General features: G+C 44.3%; 1 protein-coding gene across 1 annotated transcript; it reads right to left on the bottom strand.

Moving 5' to 3' along the window:
- Positions 1 to 18,021: 18,021 nt before the first annotated feature.
- LOC136537908 (photosystem I reaction center subunit III, chloroplastic-like) lies at positions 18,022 to 19,179 on the bottom strand. Its single transcript, XM_066529884.1, has 2 exons — positions 18,338 to 19,179; positions 18,022 to 18,233 (listed from the first exon to the last, which is right to left on the bottom strand). Exon 1 carries the CDS (start codon positions 19,075 to 19,077, stop codon positions 18,376 to 18,378), a length of 702 nt encoding a protein of 233 aa, XP_066385981.1. The 5' UTR covers positions 19,078 to 19,179; the 3' UTR covers positions 18,022 to 18,233; positions 18,338 to 18,375.
- Positions 19,180 to 23,840: the final 4,661 nt, after the last annotated feature.

Raw genomic sequence — 23,840 nt, 5'->3', positions numbered from 1 at the left:
TAGGTAGTAACTACTAACCTAGGATCCTGACATTTCTGGCGGTGGTGGTGAGGAAGGCCGAGCGAAAAGCTGGCTCAAAGGAAAAGCTAAGCGAGCTAAAGTGCGCTGAGTGGTGATACCAATGGCTAAGCCAAGCTCTACTTATAAAGGCAGAGCATTCAGTGGTCCTAGCGTGGTTCACCAGAGTTCCTACGCGGGATCACTACGACGAATCGACCAAATTCCGTGGGTTCGAGGCGAGCGACGTGCGATGCCATTACTGACTAGTACGACTGCAGGGCAAGGGTCCGACAAGAGCACAGAAAAGGGGTATAGGGAGACGTGGGTCACGACAGGCATGAACCATGGGTGAACGCAGAGCACGAAGCCATAGTGCAGACCTAACTCTAGAACAGGAACGAGTCAGTCGTGCACAATATGATACGCGTGACACCTTTGGATGGCATATCTGCAAGCAATATGGTACTTCAATGCACAAATAGGATATGCATGAATGCATGTTCTATACGTCCTTTCACTGTTGCCAACATATAGGGCAACCGTTTTTAAATTTTTGGCACAACATTCTCTCACTGTAGCTAGTTAATACTATCGGACTATGCTCGAGTCAGTGTACCTATAGAAAAACTTGATTAAACCTACCTATGTTAGAAAAGTGCTATCTATCATGGATACATAACCATAGTAATAGGACTACTTATATAACTTCGCATACAAATGTCCTAACTTTTTTGAAAAGAATTTGTTGTCAAATTTTAGTTTAGAAAAGGTTTTCGAAGCCTTATTTCCTCATTTGCGCTTTGATACCACCTGTGGCAGAACCATCTAATCTAATGCCTCCCAAGAGTGCCCGTCTTCCATTAGACACTAAGCACCCAAAGGAGGACACTAACTTACTCGGTTCCATCAGGCACACACCAGGGGAGAACCCAAAAATCCATATTTTTGCCATCAGGATCACAAATGAGAGAATAAAGCTTACATCATTCTGAACCATTTCTTACATCACTTTTAATACAACATCAGAGTATAATATTTATTAATATAACCGGGGAATGAAATCATATTATCAGAGTTATGAACAATTTAGTTGAACAGCGGAATATAAACATGTGATTAGAATTACAGCGGAAATAAATATCTAATCATGACATGATGAAGTATTGATATATAAACTACGACAACAGATTATGAAACTTTCATTTATAAAAAGTATTTAGTGAGATTTATAAATAACAACTACGATCGTAGCGTAAAGGAATCCTTGCTCAGCCCACCAGGAGGTATCCACACATAAGGGTCAGCTCTAGCATCCACCTGTAACCTACAACAGGGGGAATAAAACCCTGAGTACTCAATTATACTCAACAAGACTTACCCGATAGGAGAAAATAAAAGACTCTAAGGATATGCAAGGCTATCTGGCTTGTGGGTTTATTGCATTTGCAAGAAGCATTACAAGTGTGCATCCTTATATTCGATTTTTATTAATAGCCACATTGGTTCATTAACTAACCAATCTATGTAAGCACCTGTACTACTTTTAAGCAGGTGGTAAGCAATCAGATTTCCTTTTCTTTTCATCTTTCATCTTTCAGTTCTTACTATGGTGCTAGGCATGAAACAAGCCGTACCGGATCACCCGGCGATTCGCGAATCAATGCCCCTAGCTGGGTACCCCAAAAACACATGCCCCGCTTATACCCAAGGCACAAGCAGGACTAACCCATCACTCTCCTATCCTGGGGTCCTAGGTCCCCGTCCAAACTAGGACTCCAAGCCCCTGCTCCTGAGTCCCGGACTCAGTGCGGTGCAAGGACCTCCATGCGAGCCTTCCATGCCTGCTGATTCTTGTCTAAGGGTGGAAGGAACCTCATGGGGGTACGAGCAATGGGCTCTTCATAGATCTGGCAGAGGTACCATAAGGCTTTGCGGGATAATAAGTCTATGACTTGCCTCGATGGCTTATGCAACGATCGATCCTTAATTGACACAGATAGGGAAAGCAGTGTAACCAAGCCATATCCCACGTCTACAGCGACACAACCTCTTACACCCACCAATACCCAAACCATATCCCTGCCCGGTCACCATTTTTCCTTTCCACCATTTTATATACTCCAAGTGATAATCATATAGTAATATTTTTCCTATCTCTCGCAAGTGATAGGCAATCACTCGACTTCTACCGGAGTCATGTAGCATAGCATTCTACATGATCCTGTAATACTAGTAAGACTCATAGGGTAACGATATATATATGCAAGTGTATTTCATTCAACTCCTTAAAACTTAATGCACAAATATAATTTAAACTACAGAAAAGTAGGGGTTATGCACCGAGGCTTGCCTAGGTAAAATATATTAAAAAGTTAGTATTAGCATCTTCAGATCATCCACCATCATCTGAATAGAAAGCCCATTGCATCATCTCCTAGAGAGAATACCATTACACCTCCTTTGGATTCCCAATCATCCTTCAATTGATCCGTTGCTCTATCATCGTACCTATATGATATGCATTGATGCAAATGCATAGATGTAAATAATCAACGACAGTTGAAATGCCTAGAAACACGATCACACCTCACAAGCTAACGAGCTCGCTCTAACGACATCCGTACTTAGGCTACATATCCATGTTGGTGAATAAGGCATTATTTCCCAATAATTGTTTTAGTTATACAAACCAAATGTGTTTCTATATTTCATTTATTTGATTTACTATATTCGAAATAGGACATCATTGTCTATCTAGAAACTAATTACTCTGGAGCTATAAAAATTACCACGAGTACCTAATATTGCTAAGAGCCTACTATAAAAATTTCAGATTCAACACTATCACCGATTTATCACAACAATTTCTATAAGTTTATATTTTTATAATATTAAGTATCCCAAATTAATTATATAGCTCCTAAGAATATCATCAAACTATGTGAAAAAATATACTAACAGGTAGATCATGATTTTAGGAGCCTAACAAAATTGGTTTTACCATTTATGGACAACTACACAGTTTTATATTGATTTTACCAGTTTATTTCCCAAAACTATTTTAGCAATTACTTTTCAAACTAAAGGACCAGCAACCACCCACTCCACCCACCGGCCCGTTGAACCTAGTCCCATGGTCAAGGCGGCCTAGGCGGGGCACAGCGACCGGCCGACCCAGCGGCCGCAGACAGGCCGCAGCCCAGCGGAACCGACGCGGCCCGCGGCGTGGTGGCAATAGGCCGGACCAGCGACAACCCAAGGCTAGGAGGCCTGCGCGCACCATCGTTTTGTAGAAATGACCTTAGATTTCAAGGAAATTAACCCATACTCCTTTCCACTATTGCTCTCTTTCTCTGATGCTTTCACCCAGCCCACAGACTTTCTCCTTATTCGAGCGCATCAGCCCCCCCGGCGACTCCATGCGCAACGACGCGGCTCTGGCTGGCACTGCCCTGCTGCGCCGGTCAGCAGAGTGAGGCGCGGACTAGAGGAGCAGGCCGACGAGCACCGCGGAGCCAATACGAGACCCTAGGTGCCACTTAGGGACCGAACGGTGACTTCTAACGCTCTGACCACGCCGACAGACTACAAGCTATAGCGGCGCGACTATTCTAACGTCCTGCGACCTCGAAGTCTAAAACAAAAGGATGGTAGAGCAGCAGGACCTTACCCCGGACATGGCTACAATATCGACTGGAGCGGAAATGACATGTGCTATGATGGCCACGTGCACAGTGAAGGGCGACGGCGCTCTGAGCATGGCGCGGCCGTGTTAGCTCATCGCCGATGAAGGTCCTGACCAAGCTCAGACAAGCACCAGATAGAGGAGGTTAAGGCGAGTTAGAAATTGCATTCGATTGAACTGCTACCACTGCGCTGGTCCTTACCCCCAAACGTGCTCTGTAACAGCGGTGGGCAGACCGACGGCGATGGTGATGCTACGCGCACACACTCTGGTGGACGATTTCCATCATGGTTGACTACAGTGGCCAGCTATGGACCTAGGGCACTAGCGAGTGCAAGGAATTGGAGGAAGGCGCTTCATGCATGAGGAATTCTGGAGGAGAGGGAGGGCGGTCATGGTGACTAGCGATGATGACATGACTTAAAAGGCGCAGAGCTGAGCGAGTCGGCAAGCTAACTGGTCAGGTGACCAGGGCATGGGGTAGGGATGCACACGACACAATGTGGCTGGCAGGGCGCGTCAGTTAGCGCGGACAGCGCCAAGAAGATGTGCATGCGCGTGGTCAAGTGCAACAGCGACGGGTTGAGTAGCAAGGACGAGCTCTACAACGATCGAAGTGACAAGAGGGCAGGGGCATAGACCTACGCCAATGCAAGTGAGCAGCACCACGGTTAGCTACCACATGTGCACAACATGGAACGGTAGCGACCCTACCGGGCCTGGCATGCGGCCACGACCATAAGGTTGGCCAGTGGGGCAAGGCATGGAAGAAGGGCAACCAAGCGACCATGGATGGCAACACGGCGATGGGCTAGGCACGGCTAGATGCTCAACCGACGGCCAGGCCACGGCACGACCGAATATGGTAGAACACGCTGAAACGCGTGGTGACCGCGGCCAAAGGCCGATTGGCCAAAACCAGTGCTGTACACACTTTTTAAAGCGATGCCAAAGCTACCCAACAATGCAGTTCAAGTTTGACCAACCTCACTAATCCAGAGTCCATGGCACCAGCTAGCTAGGGAAGCACTCGGTGTGACCAGAGAGCGACTAGGGCAAAAGATACGAGAAGGCCAAAATGAGTTCGTCGAGCAGCGCGCTGGTTCACGAACAGAACACCAAACGTGGTTCTATGCGTGTTCTAAAGAGCTTCGAGCAAATCTTGGATTAACCCCGCTACGTCAGACCATTCTACGAACCACTCCATGCCAAAGTATTCACCAGGATGCAACTAGCAATACAAGAACATCAAGTTAGTGTTTAAGAAATTTAGCTAGAATTTAAATGCTAACGCGTCATTGTCTAACGTTTCTGACCTAGAAAATTATAATTTCTAGTCTTGAACTACATTCAAGAACTACTCGACTAGTTAGTTCAATATAACTCGCCATGAGTGATACTTTTAAATATAAGTCAAATTTCAAAATCCAAGAAAATCATTTTAGAAATTTTCTTAGGCCTAAAACGCGGTGCTAAATAAGCTCGTAACACCAGGGGTGTTACACTATGGAGGCATGGGGAGCAGATGTACGATGCATTCCGAAAGGAGGACTTTATATGTAGAGCAATAATATTTGTTACTACCAATGATTACCCCACGCTGTTTGCTTTGTTTGGACAGATCAAAGGGAAGACGAGATGCTTGGTTTGCTTGGATGGTACTACATGGGTGTACCTGGATGCATCCAAGAAGATAGTTTACCTAAGGAATCAACGCTTCTTAAAGACAAGTCACAAGTACCACAACAAATTATTCTTTAGATTTTATGACAACGCCCCGGAGATTGAACCCCCTCTAGAGAGACGTCATAACGGAGAACACGTGTACAAAATGGTGAAAAACATATGCGTCATCTATGGAAAGAAGAATCTAGATGGGACAAATAGAGATAGAAGCACACCTCCTGTTGAAGGCGTACCTTTCAAGAAACAATCGATCTTCTTTCAGTATCTACCTTATTGGCCAGACTTGGAGGTCCCCCATGCCATTGATGCTATGCACGTGTAGAAGAATATCTTTGAGAGTCTCATTGCTACCTTAATGGACACAAACAAGTCAAAGGATGGTCTGAAAGCATGGAAAGACATGGTACAGCTAAACGTGATGCCACAGCTTCACCCGATACCTGAGGCTAATGGAAAATACACTGCCCGCGGCATGCTTCAACCTAACACCAGACGAGAAAGAGCTACATGCACTTTCCTAAGGGGATCAAAGTCCCGACTAGGTTTTTAGCAAATGTGAAGAAGCTAGTGTCGATGAAGGACTTGTCAATAACACACTGCAAGGCTCACGATTGCATATGATGCTGACAGTGTTTCTACCTATTGCAATTAGGGCTATAAAGCTAGAGTTCTTGAAAATGGCCATCACCCACATGTGCTACTTCTTTTTGAAGATCTCACAGAAGACGATTGGCAAGCAAGAGCTAAGTGACCTACATAAATTTGTGGTGGAGACACAAAACCAACTGGAGATGTGTTTACCTCCTGCTTTTTTTTATATATAATGCCACATCTCATGATTCACATGGTTCATCAGATATAGGCGCTGGGCCGTTGCTACTTGCATGAAATGTGGTCCTACGAGCGGTTTGATGTCGATTCTAAGTTGATACATGCATAATCGAGCATACCCATAGGGCTCCATGATAGAGGGTTACAGTACTGAAGAAGTCATCGAGTGCTGTCAAGAGTACCTAAAAGTACAGAAAGGGATTGGTAAACCCAATTCTCATCACAAGGGTAGGCTGGCTGGGAAGGGCACCAGTGGTAGAAAAGTGTTCATCGACCATGATTACAAAGAGGTGAGTCGGGCGCATTATAGTGTCCTATAGAGTACACAACCGATGCAACCATACATTGATGAACACTTGGCTATCATTATGGCAGAGAGAAATGGCCGTTCGGATGATTGGGTCATGAAACAACACAAGCAACGACTAACTACATGGTTGAAGGACCAAAACATACCGCCTGGAGAAACGATAGACTCTATTACCATTAGTAGGCTGGCAGAGGGGCCATCGAGACAAGTGACATCTTGGAATGCTTATGACATCAATGGGTATATGTACTATACCCACGCAAAGGATAGTAAATATGTGAACCAAAACAGCGATGTTTGAATAGAGGCTCTCGATGGATTGGGACGAAAAATCCAATACTTTGGCATCATTGAAGAAATATGGGAACTTGACTATGGAAGGGATATAACGGTGGCCCTATTTCGATGTCGCTGGATCAAACAACACCAACTGAACGAGATCGGATTGAGAGTCCTAGACATCAAGAATCTAGGCTACCAAGATGACCCTTGGGTGCTCGCTTCACGTGTCGCACAAGTTTTCTATATGTCTGACCCACAAAGTAACCTCCCCTTGAAGAAGACAAAGCACGTGGTTGCCTCCAGGAAACAACACATTATTGGAGTTGATGGCGTGGATGATGTTGAAGCTTACAATAACTACGATGAGATGCCGCTATTCACAGACTTTCCTAAGAAGATCAGTGTTGTGGAAAAGAACCTACCTAAAGATATGTTGCCATGGGAACAAAAAGGTGTCAAGGGGAAAGTCATTATAGCGGGCTAGCTAGTTGTTGAACATGGAGTGTTTGTGTAAGTGTGTATTTATAAGACTTCATTTATGCATGCGTGTGAGACTATATATTTATGTATGTGTGTAAGACTACATATTTTTGTATATGTGTGAAACTATATTTATGCATGTGTGTGAGACTACCCTTTGCAATATCCGGATGAATCTATTTGAACATCCACTCTATTACTACTAAAACTTTATGAAATCACTTAACACTTTATGAAATGAAGAAATGACCAAAATAAAAGTAGGAGGTCTTGACGAGTTATACAACTTTTATATTCATCACCTTTATAGCTGAAATCATTTAGTGTTTGAAAATCAGGTTTGAAGCTGTCATTTTCTAAAATTCAAAATTTGAATTGTTCAAAATTAATGACAAAGATAGATGACTAGACTAAAATGACAAAGCATGATTTTAGAAAAGTTTAGGAAAAAACCATCACATTTCAAGTTAGTACGAGGGAGAAAAACTAGTTATAAGTTTCAGCCACAAATTAAAGAGAGAAATCACACTTGTTCATCATTGATCATCATGAACAGTTGTGATTTTTCTTTTTAATCTATGGGTAAAATTTGTAACTAGTCTTTCTCCCTCATACTAACTTCAAATGTGATGGTTTTTTCCTAAAATTTTCTAAAATCATGCTCTATCAAGTTAGTGTATTGATTTGGTCATCCTTTTCATTTGACAAAGTTTGAGCACTTCAAATTTTCAAATTTAAAAAAATGACAACTTCGAATGAGATTTTCAACCATTAAATGATTTCAGCTGAAAAAGTGATGAATACCAAAGTTGTATAACTCATCAAGATCTACAACTTTTATTTTGATCTTTTCTTCATCTGACAAAGTGATAGTAAACATTATTCATAAATCAACATGTTTCTCGTATATTTCATGAAACTATGAGTCATATGTGAATTTGTGAACATTTTTTACTAATACTTTAGTGACATGAAGAAGTGACCAAAATAAAAGTTGTAGAAAGTGATGAGTTCAACAACTTTTATGTTCACGACTTTTATTGTTGAAATCATTTAAGGTTTCAAAATCTTGTTTAAAGTTGCCATTTATTGAAATTCAAAATTTCAACTGTTCAAATTTGGTCAATTGAAAATATGATCAACATAAAAGTTGTACATATTGATGAGTTCTACAACTTTGGTATTCATGAGTTTTTCATCTGAAATCATTTATTCTTTCAAAATATTATTTCAATATGAAATTGTTTGAATTTAAATTTTGAATCGTTTAAACAGAGTCACATGATAAGATGACCAAAATAAAAGTTGTACATGTTGATGAGTTATACAACTTTTATGTTTACTATATTTTCATTTTATTTCATTTAATATCATAAAATTGTAGTCGAAGTTTTAAAATTCAAAATTTTAATTTTTGTTTTTGTTGTTTTCTATATTGTTTTGACTACAATTGTTTTTATATATATTTATGCATATATAGAAAAATACAAAACATTATATTTGTGCATATATACAATTGTTTTTATATTACTTTGTGTTTTTGTGATATAAAAAATACAGAATTAATAATTTAAAAAAATAGAAAATATTTGTAGGGGCGGTTGGATGAGGAACCGCCCCTAAAAATGCATTTGTAGGGGCGGCTGGATCAGAAATCGCCCCTAGAAATTGGCCTTGAGTATAAATACAAGGGACGCACGGGTGAAAACCTGTAGGGCGCTCTCTTCTTCCTCTAACGCCGTCAGGCTGCCCACTCTTTCCCCGGCGCCCCGCTGCCGCCGCCTCCCGGACCTCTCCCGACGCCCACGCCCCCTCTCTGCACCCCCGGAACTCTCCCGATGCCTGTGCCCCCTTCCTGCTCCCCCGCGCCCCTCCCCACACCCACGCGCCCCCTCCCTGCACTCGGCCGATGGCGCTAGGGTTTCCAACCTTGAGGTGCCACGGGCCTGCTCCCCGCCCTCCCGTGGCCTAGGTGCGTCGGCCGTCCGTGCTCCCTCCCGCGGCGAGCGGCCACAGTGCCCGAGCTCTTCAACGTCCGTACTCCTTCCCTACCATCCACACCTCCAATGGCGAGCGGCCTCCACGCACCTCCATCGGTGTCCACACTCCTTCCCGTGCTCTCCGGCGTCCGTGCACCTCCACCGGCGTCCGCACTCATTCCCGAGCTCTCCGGTGAGTGTGCTGATGCTTTCTTCCAGCTCTTTGCACCGTTTTTTCGTTTTTCCTTCAATGGCTCAATCAACAGTAGTGACGTCTCATCATCATGGCCAGTTCGTTGGGCATGTTCTCCTTGGTGGCATCGAATGGATGTGTTGAATTTAAATCTATTTGTTTTTCTTTGTATATGAGTGCTGCGGCAAGTTGCATTGGCTAGTGTTTTGGATCAGTGCTAAATTATGCCACAACAAAATGCCTTCCTTTTTTTGGTTATGGATAGTTTCCTCTAGTAGATAGATGGTTGATTTTGAAATTAATAAAGCCTGAATTTTATCCTCTTTTTTTGGTTGTCCATCCTTTGTACTGTTATGTAGTATTAGGAGCATGAGATTCTCTCAAAGGGGGATAGTGCTATGAAATCATGTGGAATAGTAATGAACATTGCTGTATGGATGCAAAAGTTGCATTGGCGTTCTTCACTTCTTCTAGGTTCCTTGAGATAACAATGTTAATGAATATTCAGTTTCGCTGATTGCTCTTTACATCCTAATTTATTTCACATCCATATGACCCAAACCTTTTGTCTGTGATTTTGTAAAATATCTTAGTTGTCTTTGGAAACTTAGGAAACTCAATCTCTCACAGTCACTAATCAACAACTTTGATGTTAGTGTTTTTATGCATGCGGCATGACCTAAGCACCAGTTCTGTGTTTTGTTTGAGCTTATCTATTGAAGCAAGCTAGTAATTGTCACAAAAAATAATTCAGTTTATATTAAATCAAGCAACATCTAACAGTGTGCACATTCTAATGATATTGTGTAAAACATTGAAATTTTGAGGTGCCTCAGGTGGTGTTCCATTTTTAAGCTCTTACTTGAACATATAAGTTAAACCTAATGTTTTGCAGTGGGGGGTTACACGACATGCACCAAATTTTTATATTTATTGTGAGTGTAGGTCTTTCTTAACATTGAGGCATTTGGGCACTGACATTGAGGCGACCAAAAAATGACATGCACCTAGGCATTGAGGCGACCCACTGGCAGAATTTGGCCACCAAAGCTGTTCTACACCTTACTTTTATCATTGCAGCATGTAAATTGTCTAGGTGGGTAGTATTTGGGGAGTTCCCTGAAGAATGTGTAGAGGAGAGGGGAAGATTTGGGTAAATGATTTTTTGTGTATCATGCCTGTTCTGTGTCCTGTAGGCAGAGTTTGGCCAAAGAATAAATGATATTGCGAAAAACAGAGCTGTGTTTGAAGCATGATAAGGGTGCTTTTGGTAACTGTCTTCGACGTTGCCATCTCATGTGACCCAGCTGTAGAACTATTTACCGTAGGGACAGGTTCTCGTGTGTGCAGAGGGCACAAGGCATCTCTCATGTAGTTGGCATGACATCCTGGTGTTAATGTTTGCCTTTGTAGCACTCTTTGCACTGCACCTAGCCTCACATTTTTTACTGTTAGCCTTGCTATTTTTCATTGCTGTGATATGTTTTGAACTGTTGTCTGAAATCATTGATTTGCCCATGTACCAGTGACATATGTGCTTGCTCTTGAATTTAACATGTATTCAATTAATCAGTCTTTACTTCAATTTCCTCTGTTTGTTAGATGCAGTACATTATACCATGAACTAGTTGCCAACTAGCACACTTCGCAGGAATTGTTCTAGCGTGCTTTAACAATGTATTATACATTGTATCACCAGCATCATCATTATGACCTGCTACCCTTTCCATAGTGTTGTGTGGCTAGAGCAGTCTGTGGCTTGTCATTTTTATAAGCCACTACAGCTTGGTGTTCTTGTGAGAAAAAAACCTCAACTTGTTTAATTTCCAAATTTGGCATCTGGTTCAACCTTCTGTATAACTAGGCCTATAAATAACTGCAAATTCAACTTTCCTACTTAATTTAATGGACTATAAGTTCACACATTTTTTGGTAGTTCTGCATGTACATGAAAGTTCTATGTAGCTACCTGTCACATTGCTGGTTTCTCTTCTAGTTTGTTAAAATGAAAACTTCATAGTACACCTTTTTCTTGGGAACATAGATAGTTGTCTTTCTATAATAACTGTTAGTCTCTTATGTTTTGAAACCTTTTTCTTAGGAACATAGATAGTTGATTTTTATTTTCATTGCTTGTTGGCTATCCTCCTCCTCTCTCTACTTACTACTATTGCTACTTATTATCTTCTCCTAACTGCTACTGCTTTCCTAACTATGGCTGCTGGCTGCTGGTTGGTCTCCTACAATTCTTATTACTACTACTTGTTGTCCTACTACTGCTATACTACTCCATAGTCTCTACTCTCTACTACTATTCTCTCTTACTATGTGGCTGGTGGCTACTAATCTTCTTTGTACTTGCTGTCTGCTCCTAGTACTTGGTGGCTGCTGGCCAGCTGCTCCTCCTACTACTTTGCTACTTCTACTACTCCTCTCTCTACTTACTACTATTGCTACTTATTATCTTCTGTCTTCTATCTACCAGACAGTGCAGCCCGATGCCCCGAGCATACCTAAAGCACACTTTCTAACATCTATTAGAACAAAGATTGAAATAATATCGTGGACACCAGACAGTGCAGCCCGATGCCTCGAGCATGATGAGCAGCCAACCTATGAGGAGCAAGTACTAGAGGACCAGCTAACTCAGGAGCAGTTCGATAATGAGTTAGAAAAGGATCTAGAAGTGATGCTTACTCAGGAGCAGTGTGACGAGGAGGAAGGGGGAGCAGAAGGAAGAACAGGAGAGGCTGCTAAAGGCGAAGAAGAAGAGGATGACGATGATGATGATGATGACTCAGAAGAGGGATATGAAAGTCCCGATGATTCTTTCCCACTGTGAAGCCATAAGGAGGCCAACAGAGGAAGATTTGGATAAGGATTTTGACCCAAACGAGGAAGGTAGGGAAAAAGCCTTAGCTTATAAATTTTGCTAAAGCTTTGGCTATGTTACCTCTGCTAACACTTTGACCTGTCGTATATACAGGTCCCTCCTAAAACTCGGAAAAGACGACGTCGACTGTCCGCGACATCTCGTTGGACAAGACGGAGTAGAGGAAAGGAGAGCAGAGGCAACAACCACATAGACGGATCACGATGCCTCTGCTCCACAACCTCAAAACACAACCATGACTACCAAGCCTAAGAGGAAATGAGGGGATAGAAAAGGAAATCTATATCCAGATAAGGCATGCTATGTGATAACAGAGGTCGGGCCAGCAAGGGAGATCCTTGAGCCGAAGGAATTAAGAGAACGATTCCGTAATGCGATCGGGGCCCTAGTAAGAGATAAATTAAACCCAACAATCCCTAACTGGAAAGAGGTACCAGAGAATAAAAAGAATGAACTATGGGATAGGCAGCTGAAGCTTAATTTTAGATTTCCGGAGGGTAAGCATGAACTGGTAAAAAATGCTTTTAGGATGATGGGAGAGTCATTCCGACATTGGAGGTCGAAGCTCAACACAAAGTATATCCAAAAAGGGTTAACTTCCTTCAACGAGTTCGGCAAAATAACTCCTAGTCAATGGGAGGAGCTCGTGGCTCAAAAGACTTCACCGGAGGCATTGGAGCTCAGTGCCCGTAACACCGAGCTGGCGAAGAGGAACAAACACCACCATCATCTAGGCCCCGGTGGCTACTATGCCAAGGAAGAGCTGTTTAGGAAGATGGATGAAGAGGCCACAACTACTGGGAATATCGATGTGACAAATTTGAAGGCACGCTCAAGGAATTGGATATATGCGAGGAGTACAGAATCATCCGGCAGGTAATCTTTAGTTTGATAAGCCGAAGACCCAAGAGGCAGTATCAAGGATACTGAAATATGCTGGAGACAAGGAGAAGGGCTCATTCAATCCTTCCAGAGAGAGGGATAAGCTTAGCCTTGGCTTGAGAAACAAGGAGCACACAGGCCGCACCTGGGGGCTAGGGAAAAGGATGACCTAGAAGCAAGGATTCGAAGAGGACAGGCACATGTACAAGAAACATAGCAGAGACTAGGAGACTAATCTTGAGCTCCAAGTAAAGGCTTTAGTTGTGAAGGCGCTGGAGGAGTAAGGACTATCTATAGAGCCATGTATATTAGTGACACCGCCAAGAGAACTGGCATTAGTTGATAGCCCTTTGAAAGTTCCTAGCAGCTAAGGTTCCACTACAGCCACAACCCCCGTCGATCGCATACGGGAACCAACTAGTTGCACCTTGGTGTTTCTCAGCGGTCGGCAGAACACTGTGATGGAGGTGGCAACGGGTGTGGCATATCCTCCTGGTGGCTTACACCATAATAATAAGATACCGCCAGACTACACTAGGGTCAAGGTGCATACCATGAAGCCCGAGTTCATGCAGTGGATGATAGACTACGCAACTCCTGAGGGGCTGGTGTTACTTGGAGACGTTATGGGGCAGTTTATCCTCTGGCACAAACATGACATTATATTGATTGCTTCTTCGCCGCCTCCCCCTCTCCCAAATTTGGAGCAAGTTGTTGAGGTCGGGGAGATATTTTCACTATCTCGTGACCACCACATTCCTAAGATGCCACATTCTTCCCCGCCTCCTAGAGAGCATGTGCCTGATGAGATATCACAACCTTCTCCAGCTCATATCGAGCAAGTGCATGATGAGATGCCACAGTCTTCTCAACAAGCACAACCGATACATGAACAACGAGTGCCTCCTAAAGAAGGTGATGCACAAGAAGATGAGGATGTGCCTGAATGGGAACTTCGAAAGAAGCATCCAATCACCATAAGGCCAGTTTATGTTCCGATGAAAGACGTCTCGTCGGTGTCCAAGTGATATTCCCATGACCAGTTCAAGCCTGAGAACCAAGTTAAAAAAGTCCCATCACGGGGTTCTGAGGAGGCCGTCACTAGCAAACTCCACCAAATTACAAAGAAGTATCCAAATGTTGATGCCATCAAATGGTCACAGGATTGTTCGAAAACATATGAAAGAGGTAAGCCCTTCCTACCAAACTAGGACATCCAGCGCCTACCACTTGGAATGAGAAGGTTCCATGATTTGTACTTGCGTGTTCTCCCAACGAGCATAGACCTCATACAAGCATGCTTCCCCACTGGCACAATTGGAAGCCCAGTCTGAGAAAATTGTCTTTGACTTCAATGACATGCACACATGCTTTCACCTGGAGAAATGGAGATGAATCTAATTCGCATGTGGTGCCTATAAGTCCTTGTCCTCCCTGATATGACTATGAATATAATCTTTGAATTTTGTTGTAACTAACCCACGCCGTAATTTGTAGAATGTAAGTGCACATTGTCAAACAAATGCCAAGTGTGAAAGCCAGGGTATCTAGACCCTCAAGCTATAGCCCAAACAAATTTTAATTACCCTAAATAGTGGAAACTGGATGCTAAAGAGCTAGCTGCTGCAAAGACTTTTCGGGAGAAAGAGCACATCCGTACGGTGAAACTAAGGGAAGAGTCCCTTAAGGTTGCGGCATACATTGCCCTAGCTTTCAAAACTCTCCAACAACACTCTACTATATAGCTACCATACAACTTCGAGTAAGTTCAACTCTATACTTAAAGCTTTGTTCGATATATTTTATTCGATGCAAAAGAGCTTATCTAGTTCTATGATTAAATCCATGCAGCAACCACTGGATTTGTATAGCCGTCCATGTCGGGAGGAGCATGGCATAGGGTCTTTGATTCAATAGATAGAGGACCCGGTGACATACAAAGACTTCATATCGATTCTCAAGACGTATACATATCGACAATCCTCATTAGCTTATATGTTTGTATACATACTTGTAACGTTCACTTTTAGATACTAACATGTTGTATTTGCTAAAATAATTCGAACATGGCATTTAGATTCTATGTCACTAATCATCATGAAAGACATGATCCAGCAAGGAAGGAAAAGCTGGCTATAAAAACACTATGTGCGGTAAGTGTAACTTACTTCTTTAGTACTCCATTATATGGCTGTCAAAAGCATTACTTAACATTTTCATATGCAAAACACATAGTGCCCCAAGCAGAAGCTTGGGAGTGTACATTGTGGATACTATATATGTTCTATGATGAGTAACACCGGTGCCTACAGGCAGACACCCCTTAAGGGTAAGTTTGAACCTCTTCATTCGTAGTATAAAAACTTCGTACATGGTATGAAATACTAAACCGAAAACTTGTTCTCTTGTAGTGGAAAGAAGAGAAAGGAATGAAAAGAGACCCATACAAGAATGACCAACTCTTAGAGCTCGTCGGCGACCTTTGTAACTTTATATTGGACCAGATTGTACACAGTCAAAGGCGCCTACCATGACCGAGAGTCTGACTTAGGTAGAAATCCTCAGTACCAACACCTTCGTGAGACTTGAAAGGCTAGCTCTAGGACGTTGATAACAATGTGTATATAATTTGTATATTTAATGATTGATTATATATATTCTTGTGAATTGGACTTGTAATTGTAGTTTATATAATACTCTTGTGCTTGTAGTCTAAGGGGTTCGGAACGCTGGTCGCGGGGCGTTCGGTAACGCGAACGCAGTTCGGAACATTGGTCGTGGGGCGTTCGGCAACGCGAACGCTGGATGGAATACGTGGAAACAAATAGTGTTCTGGTCAAATTTGAATTGTAAATTTGAAATTTTTTATGGGAAAACGTACTATAGGGGCGGTTCTAGATTGAATCGCCCCTACAAACAGGTATTATAGAGGTGGCTAGTACTACAGTCGCCCCTACAAATACATGATTTGTGGAGACGGTTCGGTAGGAGCGGCTGTCTAAACCGCCCCTAAAAGGGTTACGAGTCGCCCCTAAAAATGGTTTCTGTAGTGCCAAAGAGCTGCAGTCGTCGCAGACATGGGTGCTGCACCAGATTAAAGATGGCAACGGGGCCCGATACCCGATACCCGACGGGTATTTGATCTATTAGGGGTCGGGGATGGGATCATATCTTTACCCACGGGCATCTAAATGGGCAAGAATCCATCTCCAACGGGTATAGCGGGTACGGGAACGTTCCCTGTTTACCCGTCCCCGTTACCCATTGGGGAACCCGACTATTTGAGCTGCCATGATATTTTAGCCCAAATCTGAACAATCATATATATAATTTGTGTGTTCTAGGAACCCTAGTTCAATTTTTTCTCACCATCTCCGCCAGCAGCACAAGCACGCCTGCCTCACGAGCGCTCGTGCCCCTCGCTTCCTTAGTTCGGTCTCTCTGCCACCTTTGCTCGTCCTCCTCGCAACCTCGCTCCTTCTCCTCGGCATCTCCGAGACTCCGACACTTATACCCGGGTGAAGAAGAAACGTCTCCGATTGCAAAGCTGCGACCCCAAGTGTCCTTGTTTATCGGGTATGCAGTACCCGTTGGGTATTTGTTACCCGACCGATGCCCGACAGGTACGGGGATGGGCAAGAATCTATACCCGAGACAGTTAATGGGGACGAGGACGGGATGAATTCTCCGTAGCGGGAAAGAGAATGTTCCGACGATACTCGACGGGTACATCCCCGTTGCCATCCTTACACCAGATCCAACACCTGCTCAACTACCCGCCGGTGCTCCGCACTTGGGCCAACAACAGTTACAACACCGACTTCTGCTACGGCGGGGGCTACAAGACCGCCTCCGCCTTCGTCGAGTGCTACGACAACAGCGTGACGCAGCTCCACATCATGGGGCCTGGCGCCAGCGTGCCTCCGCTGCCCAGGACGTCCAGCATTGATGCCTCCGGAACAACTCGCTGTAGGGTGCGCTGCCGGAGTCCGTCAGGGACATGGGGTCTCTGTAGTCGCTGGTGCTCGCGCGCAACAACATCTCCGGACCTGAGCGCAGCTCGGACCGAAGGTGGCCAGTGTCATAATGAGTGGCAACCGCCTTGTTCTACTAGAACTAGGTGCTGACCGTGGGCATCGTGCCCGTCTAGGTGCGCGGCGGCAGCAAGGCCAAGGTCAGGCCCGTGGCCAGCACCATCGCCGCCGCAGCGCTCGCCAACGTGGCCGTCTTCCTCGCCACGCGGAAGGCGGCCGTGAGGCGCGCCAAGGCTAGGCCGCCCCCGCGGCTGGGGCCTAGTGGAGTATGCGTCGTCCATCAGCGCGTACCCATCGCAGCTCTTCGCCGACGAGCACTACATCTTGCCAGCGGCTGGGAGTTGGATTTTTTTTTTTTTTTGCCTTTAGATGGACGGGAATCGACAATGCTGACGTTTACCTTCAATGTGACTAGGAATGCTAGTTTCAGATAACAGTTGCATCTTTTAGTGGTATTTTATGTAACGGAGTTCTTTTGGTGGTATTTTTTGAATCTCGTGATCTTTCGATGCTATAATACCAATTTTCCCTATTAATAATGTTGCTAGTACACGTAGCTGAATTATATGTAGGCAGTAATTTGTAACGGAGTTGTTTTGTTTTTCGTTGCGAGTGAAGGCAGTAACTTTGAGAATGTATCCAACACCGAAATCAGCTTCGTCTAGTAATCTAACAGCTCGCGGTACTTCCCTCTAGTCGAGCACTCGAGCTAATTCTGTGCAAACTTGTGCACTAACCGGAACTTAGTATGCCTCTGCACTGATGGTAATTTAACACTTGCGGCAACGCAATGCAAACTGTAATCATTCTCAAGAATTTTCAAGAAGGCGAATACACACGAGAGATAGAGGTACTGTTCAATTATACAAGGCTTCATCCAGTTTGTTTAAGTACAACAAATCACTTGCATTGCTCCTACCAGCTCCTACACCAAAAGCCATCGATCTTTCCCCACGTACGTACTGCCCAAGTGCCCAACTGCAAAACACAAGATCACAAGGCACATTAATCTTCCATTATTATTAGTAATCAGCAATCAAGAAACAAAGCTGTTCAAGAGCTAGCCATGGATCCAGCCTTGCCTCGCCAGCAGCGATGTGCAAGCAGGTGCAGCAAGCAGTTAGTAGTAGCCGACGTCCTTGTCGTCGACGACGAGGTCTCCGTTGATGAGCTCGCGGTATGCCGCAACGGGCCAGATGAACCCCCTGGGGAGGAGGCGGGTGGCGAGCTCGACGTCGATGATGATCTCCCTCATGGCGGGCTTCTTCTCGCCGCTGATGGCGATGAGGTAGCTCCTGCCGACCCACCCGATCCACCCGGCGATGTAGAGGAAGAGCAGCCCGGGGGTGATGAACTCGCCCCAGTGCCGCTGGTCGCCGCTCACGATGAGGTGCGGCAGGCCGTCGGCGCCGCAGAGCAGGCCGAACTTGCCGTAGTTCTCGAACCGCCGCTTCGTCTTCTCGATGGTGGCGTTGATGGCGAGCGCCGGCGCGCTGTCGGGCGCGTACTTCTTGAGCGACGCCGTCAGCTTCTTGATCGAGTTCTTCTCGCGCTTCGCGAACGCCTTGGACTCCTTGCACGGGGTCAGGCCCGCGATGTCGGCGGCCGCGGGCGGTGGGGAGGTGGCGGCCGAGGACAGCAGCACCGACGACAGCGCCAGCGCGGCCGAGAACGTCTTCACGGAGGACGCGAGCGACACGCTGCTGTTGGAGCTGCCGTTGCTGTCGCCGCCGGTGGCGGAGCAGGCCACGGAGAGGCGCGCCCGCGGGAGGCGCGGCTTCGAGGCGAAGGCGGCCGTGGAGGAGGCGGCGAGGGCGGCCATCTCTGCTTCTGCTTCTGCTTCTGCTGCTGCTGCTGCGTCCGGCGTGGAGCTGTTGGCGAGAAAGAGACGAGCTTATTGCCAGGGTGTGCGGGATGGCGCTTTGGGATCAAGGAAGAAACGCGCTCGGGATAAGGAGGCGCGGCGCGTGTGGGTGAGGCAGGGATAAGGGGGAGTGAGCTGGGCGCCGTGGATTGGCGCCGGGGCATCCGGCGTGGCCGCGTCGGCGCGGGCGCTCGGATTTTGTGGGGGTCGCCGCCTGCTTTTGGGTTTGTGGCTGCGGCGAGGCTGCTGCTGCGGGGATTTGATTCCGGGGTTGGGTCGTGTGCTTTCCATCTGCGATATGGATGCTAAAGAAAGGGAGTATATATCTACCGGACATTCGAGTGTTTTAGGGAGAGGTGACACCCGAGTGCCACAGCCCATAAAATTACTCGATTCCAACAAACAAACACAATCAAATGTTCATATCTCAGCCGTCACTCGATTCCTATGACCGCTCGATCTAAATCTAACGATACAAGTAAAATATATCAAATAAATACAAAAATTAAATAATAAAATAACAAAAAATACCAGATAATTACTATGAAGTGCAAATTGAAAGAAATTTAAAGAAAAAGCAAATAAAACAAACAAACAACAAATAAAAAATGCAGAAAAATAACCAGATCATTTCTATAGAAGCCAAATTGGAAAATTTAAAGTGGAACAAAATAAAACATACAGAAATCAGAAAAAAACAAAAAAAAAGATCAGATAGCAATTCGAGTAATTCTGACCATTCCTATTTATGAATAATCAATTTACACCAATTAAACATAGAAATTACACTCAAACAAAAGTAGTAAAATATAACACAATAACATGTAATCTGCTCCTGCTAAAGAAATAAATATACATACAATACATACATGGTTAGGGGCTAGGTGATTTGATGAGGCGGCCTGTCCCTTCACCTGCAAAGAAGCAGGCACTGTAGCTGCATGCACTCCACCGACGGCGTATAGTTGCAGGCTCAGATGCACGAGAGCAAATATAATAATAGGCTGTAAGCATGCTAAATACTAAGATGAAAGAGAGAGCAAGAAACTCAGTGAGAAAGATAAATAAGCTATATATTAATTATAAAAATGTAACCACTGTATAATCGATCTAAAAAGTAGGATGTAAGGCTTGCGTATCCATCGGCTGCAGTTGCGTCTCGTGGTCTCCATCGGGCTGAGCCGAGCGCATCCAATCCGTTGGTTAGAGATGTCTTTGATCTCCCTTCCAGAACACATAACTGTAATTGTTGCTGATGAACAGTCAGCTTCTGAGTAATGCAAAGCTCCCTTAGTACTATAGAAGATTGCAAATAAAGCCCTACTTGATTGTTGTGGCCATTTTCCTTCTCCTTCCAAGGTGTATGTTAACCTATTTAATTTGGCAATTTATAAAGTTTATCATGATCAAATAAAATTTATAAATGTAACCTTGTGTACAATTTAAATTCGTCAAAAGTCAAATCTCAAATCTCACAGAGCACATGCTAATCTATCTGGTGTACAACTTACAAATTATCTGAATGAGTGCACCCTCCCGTTCTCCATTGGATTGAGGCGCTATCTACCACGTGCAGAGGAGGAGGTCAGGGAGGACATGGAACTGGGAGCTCGGACCAAGTTATCTGCACTGAGCAGCTCTTGCACAAGCTGTGGACCAAGTTGCAGCCACGCATGAACCATCTGACACACCTACAGATGGCGCCATGGAAATGAAGTGATGTGCTTTTCGTTGTCCTGATGCCCCTCACTCCCAAAGAGATGCGCACACCATGGCTAGCACAGCATACCCAGGAATTATAGGACATGGAAACGATGATGCATGTGTGTTCTTGTGGTAACCTAACTGCTCATGAGCGTTTGCTAGCTAGTAATCTTGACTTGTTTGTTTATATCATATATATGGACTCTCTTTCCTGGGGATGTGCTACGGCAAGAGATTGCACAATGAAAGCTGGTCGTTGCCTCTCTACTGTCAAAATATCTAGCTATACGACGAGATCGAGTTGGTTGGAAGACAAAATATGTTGTGGCCATCTATATACAAGGGGCACTCAGCAACTCACACTGGAGGCTAACATGATATGCTGATATACTGTATTTATATACAAGGGGCACTCAGCAACTCACAAGGGGCAAATCATGTTAGCCTCTCCTGCTCATGTCTAGATATCTCCAATCCTTCGTGTTAGGATCTGAATCTTGTTAGCCCGGGAACACTGTATATATCAGGCATGAAAGAACCGCGTGTTGTCATCTCCTTCAACGGCAGCTCGGACTTTGCTCCGCTGTCTCATATATTTTTTTCCTGATACCGCTCATTCCAAATCTAAACATCTATACATTCCTCTCATACATCTGATAGATGTGGCCTCATTGTCGAGACAGGCATACTGACCCAATGAACTTCAATGTTGTATATATAGAAAGAAAACTACTGCAGGATGAATGGAGTGAATAATAAACTAAAATGGGAAGAAATGGTTGCGTCCTTTTTAGGTAGAGCTAGCGTGAAAGACATTACTGACAATAGAGCGAGTACTACCCCTCCATGCATGGTGGCTCCAATCATTTTTTAATAAACTTACTTTTTTTTCAGAAAAAAAGTCTTCAAGAATATATTTACTTTCTGATTTATTTACTTTCAAGAATATATTGAGTTAAAATTCTTATTTTGAACATAGATTTCAGTGCAATTTCAGTAAACTAAATTAAACATTCATATAATTTGGCTAATTGTTCATCCGAAGTTTTTAAATTTCACTTTTCAAATGAAAATAGGGCATGCATCAATGACAAGAGTGTTGATAGAGCGGGGAAAATTAGTATGCTAGTGATAGTTCTCTTTCAGGGCATGAGCTAAATTAAAATGAACTTGAAAAATAACTTAATTATGAACAAACACCTTAAAATAACTACAAACTTCTGTATTTCTATTCTATTTTTAATTTTCCCTTATGTTCCTAAAAATCATTATTAGATGTTACTCATGAATGTGAATGTTTCACAAAGTGCGTGATATGTTATATCAACGGAGAGAACGCCAATTTCCTCTGATTCATTGATCTTTGCACTCTAATAATAATCCACTAATTGTGTGAGTGCGCATATTTAGCCTCAAACGATCTAGTGCTCATTGTCGGGGAGGCAGCGCTGCGCAGTATGTCACCATATGGACATGGAGCTTCACGATGCAGATTTGGTGTCAGTAGTGCAGTACAAAACGGCCTCGACAGCAGTGGTGATCACTCCCACTGTCTGAGGTATCGCACGTGCCTTGCAGGTGGTGTCCACTAGGTTTCCCATACGCCATGTGTTGGATATAATATGATTTTGGCCCATATAATATTTAATAATTAAATAAAACTCTATGATGCGTAATATTAAGTGTTGTATGGTTTAATACCATACGAGATTTTGACTGAACGCTGACTCAGCTTATATGGTTGAAAATTATTCATCTAAATTGATAAGCTGAGAAAAGGATAAAAGCGTGCCACACGCGCGCGCGTGCCGCCGCCGGTCGGGCCGAGGCAGGCAGCGGGCGGGCGTGGCCAGTCTTTTGCCACTTAAATCCACATTATCACGGGAGTTTCGCTTCTTGATGGTGGAGGCGAACTGTCCTTTCCGCTTCCGCTTCCCGTCTCCTGGGATTCTCCACTGCCTTCGTCTTCTCTTCCCCGTCAGCAGCTATATATCCTGTCTTCCGTCAGTCCAGACCCGATCTTCCGTAACCACTCCCGAGAGAACCACAGATCAGCAGCCTTCTGACTTTCCCGTCTCGTACCTCTGCGCGCACGGAGGCGCGGGAGAGCAGGTGCCTCTGGAACCCGCGTCCGCCTAAGAATCCTGCACGGGGTGAGCGGCGATTAGGTTTTTGGGGAGCGATCAGCGACTGCTCGTTCATCTTCTTCCTGGAGATAGCTCTTGGATCCGTCCTCTCCCTAGAACGTAAAGGTGTCTTCTTCCTAGTGATCCGTTCGTGGGACTGCACCGCAAACATCTTTCTGCATCGACCGTGGTCCGCGACTTCGAGCAACGCACTATGTCTAGTGCGAATGGAGCCTCCGATGCCCTCGGCATGGGACCCTCCGCTGGGTACAGTCTAATCTCTATGATTACTGTATTTTGTATTCTTACTGTATCAATCAGTATGTTATCTATGTATGCTGTAGCGTTCATAAGAAATATACACATGCACATATATGCTGTCACAAACCTGCTGATGTTATATTTATGGATTAAACTGATTATGAAAATGCCTAAATTCCTAACAATCCAAAAACCTAATAATAGACAATTTTCTGTCAGTGGATTTGTTGCCGCTTTGAAGCCGAATAATTTTGATGGCAAGAATTTTATGATATGGCGTGCAAAGATGGTATTGTGGTTGACTACGATGAACTGCTATCACGCCGCACAGGGGAAGCCTAAACAGTTTACTCCTGAGGAGGAGCGAAAGTTCTTGGCTGCCGATAACCTGTTTCGAGGCGCCGTGATTAGTGCAATTCATCCCAAGTATGAGAAAAACTACATATCTTGCACATCAGACAAATAATTATGGGATGCTCTTGAGGCAAAGTTTGGGGTTTCTGATGCTGATAGTGAGCTATACCTTATGGAGCAGCTGTATGACTACAAAATGGTTGAAAACCGTTCTGTGGTCGAACAGGCTCATGAGATATAGGCGCTGGCAAAGGAACTAGAACATTTTCCATGTTT

The sequence above is a fragment of the Miscanthus floridulus genome, chromosome 2 (genome assembly GCF_019320115.1).
Source record: "Miscanthus floridulus cultivar M001 chromosome 2, ASM1932011v1, whole genome shotgun sequence".
Classification (NCBI taxonomy): Eukaryota; Viridiplantae; Streptophyta; class Magnoliopsida; order Poales; family Poaceae; genus Miscanthus; species Miscanthus floridulus.
The sequence above is the reverse complement of the archived record's forward strand: the minus strand, read 5'-3'. Positions and strand labels throughout refer to the sequence as shown.